Here is a 5,539-nt window from a genome sequence, read left to right on the forward strand (position 1 = left end):
TTTTGGTCATACTAGACACCTTTCCATTGATCCGCCTCCCCAAGCTTATCCATCATCCCTCAGAACTCCAATAAAGACCCATTATCCTTGCAAACAAACAACATACACCCATGTTAACAAGTAGAGAATTCATATTCTCTCAATTAATTTACAGGTCATTAGTAGATGGGAAGAAGACTCCAAAGCTTTCCTACAAAACAAACGTAACATATTAGCATTGATCCCTTTTTTTAGATGATATTGCATTTGGTCAAAATTATATCATAGATAACTATCAAAGCACAATGCATTACTTTGGGGAGAATTTTAATTATTCAAAGTGACTTCCACAAAGAAACAAAGGTGATTTCTATAAAAAATGAAGCGTCTTTACAACTATTTGAGGATAGTAAGGTGGTAGATACTTTTAACCAAAACCCCCTTTTAGGGTCACGTTTTCGAATGATCTCATTCCTAAAGAACTTCGGCCCCATCAAGCGTTGAAAATAGCCTCACCATCCGGAGGAAACTATTTGAATCAAATCCTCACCAATCCCCATTGCCCCCAATAGATTGTACACCAACTTTCAAATTGAATATGTACTCGTAATTTAGCCAAATAGTGAGAGAGGAAGAGGTTAGATATTGACCGTTAGCTATAATTGAAATTGACTATTTTCATTCATAAGAAAAGTGAAATATAGAAAATAAGGAAAAAAGAAAAGCTTTAAATTTGATTCATAATTATATAAATACCAAATTCAAATCTAGAAAGATTGTGCCTTGTTATTAAGAACTCCAAATTCAATTTCTTCATCGTTAATCATCTCTTACATTTCTTTCCCACTAAGATTCGCAGCAGATTTTTCTTGCACAAATTGGAAACTTCATTTTCTGAGTTTCTCATAATCAACGGATTTGATGGAGGCGAAGATTGGCAAATTGTTCGAGTCCGTTTGTTCCTTCTTCGGCGGTGGCGACCAGATCCCTTGGTGTGATCGTGATGTTATCGCCGTGAGTTCTCTTAAATTCTCCCTATTCAACGTCACATTTTCCTGATTCGTCGATTAGGTTAAATGACGTATTAGCTCAATTTTAGCGGATTAGGGGAAGTATAAGCATTAGGGATTTACTTCGATCGATGAATTTGATGAGGATATACGTTTTTTCTATGGTTATAACCTTACGAATAAGCTTTGTAGAAGAAGAGATTGGATTTTTTTTGTTATTCCAGGATTTTGGCAATGGAAGTATTTTGAAACCATGGTAAGATAGCAGATTGCAGATTGCAACATATTATTTGATCTGAACTGCATATTGAAAATTGCAGGGGTGTGAAAGAGAGGTTGCAGAGGCCAATGAAAGTGCCTCAGAAGAACGCAAGAATGAAAGTATTATGAGGTTATCATGGGCGCTAGTTCACTCAAGGCAATCTGAGGATATTAATCGTGGCATAGCAATGCTTGAAGGTAAATCTTCTGCAAGGAATCTCTGTGTGTGTTTTGGGAATGTTTGAATTCTTGAGGCCCCCGCTTCATAATCATCTGCCTTTTAGATTTTCGTTATTGAAAATTAAGCTTATAAATGTTACTTCCACCCCTAAGTTTCAAGTCATGTTGTTTTGGTTTTTTGGATTTGATTATGAATTCAAGCTTTTCTATCACAAATGTGAAAACCATAATTGAAAAATAGGGAGGAAACAAACTTCAATTTCAAAAATTGAAAGATAAAAACAAAATCATTACGAAACAGGCTAAGAATTTATTGAATTAGGAAGAAGGCAAATATTTCTCCTCCCACGTAGGTTTTGTTGTCGGCTTCTTGGTTTAAGAAGGCAACCATCCTTTCATTGATGTCTGAGTAAAGTTTTGTAGGGTAAAAACATTTTAGGTGGGTGTTCAAAGTTTCAAGCTCTTAAAGGCAAATTTGCTTATTCCAAATATAATTTGTCCTCTTAATTTGTGTCATCAAGAGTTGGAAAAAGATAAGGCAATAGGGCTTAGTTGAAGAAAGAATATTATTTTCATTATGTGGTAATTAGTTTGTGAACTTGGAAATTAAACGAGAACTTAAACACCATATCTTTGAATTCTATTCTAAATTAGCTTTCTTTGACCTTAAAATGGGAGAAGGTACTTCCATTTGAAGGCACTTTCTTCTTGCTTGCTCTATCCTGAGCATTCTCAAACTGTAGTTAGTTGTTACATAAGTTAAACCATTTTTTCTCAAAGCTTATTACTTGTATGGATTAGTTTTTGAAGTTGGTTTAATATGTCATTTGCAGCTTCCTTAACCAATTCTAAGACCCCTTTGCAACAAAGGGAGAAACTTTATTTGCTGGCTGTTGGATATTACAGAAGTGGTGAATATGCAAGGAGTCGGCAGCTTGTAGAACAATGTTTAGAGGTTTGTTCGAGTAGTTTACTTTTACATTTGATAATGTTATATTTTGAAACCATACGAGATAGTATTATGTGTTGAGAATCTCACATAGACCTTACAATGTCTATAAAGTACATACTCCTTCCATTATCAGTTAATTTTGAGATGGAGTCCCATGGGTAAGGGGTAGTCAGTCCAAAAATAATTGAGTATCGATCCAAAAATGGTGAACCCAAAAGAAGTATTATCTTGAAGGGGCATTTTGAAGATTTTACCTTAGATCATGAGAGACCTCAGATGTTTATAAGATTCGTGAGTTAATCCTCTCATTGCGAATTGACTTTAAGATAGAACCTCATATTTATCTAGTTTTCTGCTAGCTAGAAGTTCATTGGTGGCATCACACATAATTGCACAATGTCTTGCTTCCATTTCCAATTTGGTTTGTTAAATCATGCATTTCCTCTCTGAACCTTACATGCAAGTTACAAGTTGATGCAACCATAAACTACATCATTTACGATCGTATTAAAAACAGTTGGAATGTTTTGAATCGGATACGTAGGACTTCAAACAACCAAGTACAAGGCACTATTTGTGAACTACGTAAATCTCTATGTCGATTTTCTATTATTTTACATTTTTTCTATTTTCTTTGTTTCTTGATTCGATAACAAAAACAAAATTATTCCAAAGAATATGGACCTTGACTCATCATAATTTGTTTTAGATTGCACCTGATTGGAGGCAAGCCTTAACACTTAAAAAGACTGTAGAAGATCAAATTGCAAAAGGTACAATGAAATCCAAAACACCTTTTCTTTTGACCTTTTTTACTGCATGGAATCATATGCTTAAAGAATTTGGTTATCTGTATGTTGATCTGCAGATGGAGTCATCGGTATCGGCATTACAGCTACAGCAGTGGGACTTATAGCTGCCGGGATCGCAGCAGCAGCAAGTCGTCGAAATTGAAACATCCATTCATTCACACAAAAATATATGCACAAGTCAAGTGGCTATCCTCAGGAATGGCTGTCTGATGTTTACAGTTTGCCCATGAGAAGAATCTCTAACAAAATCAAAATATTGAAAGCAAATACCTCATATAGTTCTGCATTATAAGCATTTCTAATTTTAACAATAGAAATCTTATATTTTCTTTTGTTCATTTATTTTTCTTTTGTATGAGGAATAATTCTGTTTGTATGCTTATGTTTCCCCTATGTTACCTTCTAATATTCTTGTGCACTTTCTCAATATAAAAAAACATAAGCTTGATGTTGAAAATGTTGGTGAAATATATTTGTTTGGGAATTGCAAAGAAAAAAAAAATCATAAACTAATAGAGATTGTTGCAATTGCATTTAATAATTTTTTAGTTTGAATAATTGTACTCTAGATCATTGATAATATGAGGGACAATTGAAAAATAGTGTAACTTTTAGTGGCTATAGAATATATTCAGCAAAAGTTTTTATTTTATTAAAATAAATTTATAATATTCTAAAAAATTACAAAATATTATTTTGTAATTTATATTATATTCAAATTAGTGATACTTCGTTTTTTCATGTTTCATAGAATTTTTTTTACGATTTAAAGAAAATGTCAGTTCACTCCTTGTGTCAATGTTAAATCTATGAAAATGTGGAGATATCGATGAAATGGTTAACATATTATTGAAAATTTAATACTATGATATACGCATACAACTTAAGTCATTGTTTTCTTTTATTCTTATTATTAGAACAACTTTCATCCATCCATTTTCCAATCTGTCCAACAAATCATAGTTGGGCTTGATTTAGAAAGATCACAAAGACATACATCTATCGATATTTATACATTTCCATGTGTCATCCTCTTCGCTTACCTCATTCAACTTTAATCAAAATATCTACTTGACCAGTTAAGTAACGTGAAACTTAATGTTTGAGTTACTTCAACCGATATTATGACATAACTTTTTCTTTTCACATGTCGCAAATGATCAATGCTAGATTCCAATATCATAAACGTCTAATATATCAATCTTATAGTAAGGACAAACATACACACACATGAAGAGAAACCTTTATGTGGGCATTAAGAGTTCATAGAGACATGCATTAAAACTCACCAATAGAAATAGAATGCAAAATCTTCATGGCAATGCTCATCTAGATTCTTTTTTTCAACTAACAATACAATAATTCATAACATTACAGAAAAGTTGCAATAGTTTTCAATACGACACGATCAACAAAGATCTGAACCTCATCGATGTTTTCTATCATGTTTCCTTTCAAGAAACTCCCAGCCAAAGGAAAAAAAAATGATTTCCTTCAAGTAAAGTTAGTAAAACCATATCAAACCATCATGAGCAAAAGTCATCTGAAGTTCAGAATGTCTTTATTACTTCCAAAAGAAATCAATAATTCATCGAGGCCTCATAAAGTAGGTTGGCTAGTTCGATAAATGTTACAAATACCAATCTGAGTATGAAGTATTCATATCGCATGCATCTTCTTCACGGCGAGACGATCCCGTTCGGGTTTTAATAAACACTAACATAAGAAAGAGGACAGTACATTTGTATAGCACATTTAAGACATTTGTGAAGATTACTCGGAGCTATATACTATGGGACTTTAATTTAAGAACATATAAGATTGCTCATTTTTACTTGAGCAGATCAATAACTGCTTTCTGCTCTTTCGTCAAGGCACGGTAGGGATTGACTCGAGCTCAAGTATAGCAAAATAAGATGGATGTCCATAGTCTATATTGTAGCATGAGCTAGACACCTTAACCTTCATGATATTCAACAAAATTCACAGACTGACTTTCCAACTTAACTCCATTGATTCAAAATTTGAATATGATGTTTTTTTTATTTAACAATGCTATTATTTAGCAACCACATGGAACAGATGAGAGATAAAAATATAACACTGTCAAATTGAACATAACTCAATTGACATATACGAGTGTACTAGAAATCATAAGGTATGTTGTTCAAATCTCTCTACCCTAATTATAGTGGACTCTATCAAATTTTCGGACCCATAACTGTATTAATCTAAATATGAATTGAATCATACAACATGCGCGATCAAAGAATGTCAAATTGGTCATTTATATCGTCTGAAACCTACAATGATGCGCAGACGGATTTCATGATTGTATCCATCCA

At 33.0% G+C, this 5,539-nt stretch overlaps 1 protein-coding gene across 1 annotated transcript; it reads left to right on the top strand.

The window, feature by feature from the left end:
* Window positions 1-390: 390 nt before the first annotated feature.
* On the top strand, window positions 391-3,651 carry BIGYIN (Tetratricopeptide repeat (TPR)-like superfamily protein). The gene is made up of 5 exons (XM_039027047.2): window positions 391-993; window positions 1,310-1,448; window positions 2,264-2,385; window positions 3,092-3,155; window positions 3,251-3,651. Exons 1-5 carry the CDS (start codon window positions 901-903, stop codon window positions 3,334-3,336), a joined length of 504 nt encoding a protein of 167 aa, XP_038882975.1. The 5' UTR covers window positions 391-900; the 3' UTR covers window positions 3,337-3,651.
* Window positions 3,652-5,539: the final 1,888 nt, after the last annotated feature.

The sequence above is a fragment of the Benincasa hispida genome, chromosome 3, assembly GCF_027475165.1.
Source record: "Benincasa hispida cultivar pf3 chromosome 3, pf3_genome.v1.1, whole genome shotgun sequence".
Taxonomy (NCBI): Eukaryota; Viridiplantae; Streptophyta; class Magnoliopsida; order Cucurbitales; family Cucurbitaceae; genus Benincasa; species Benincasa hispida.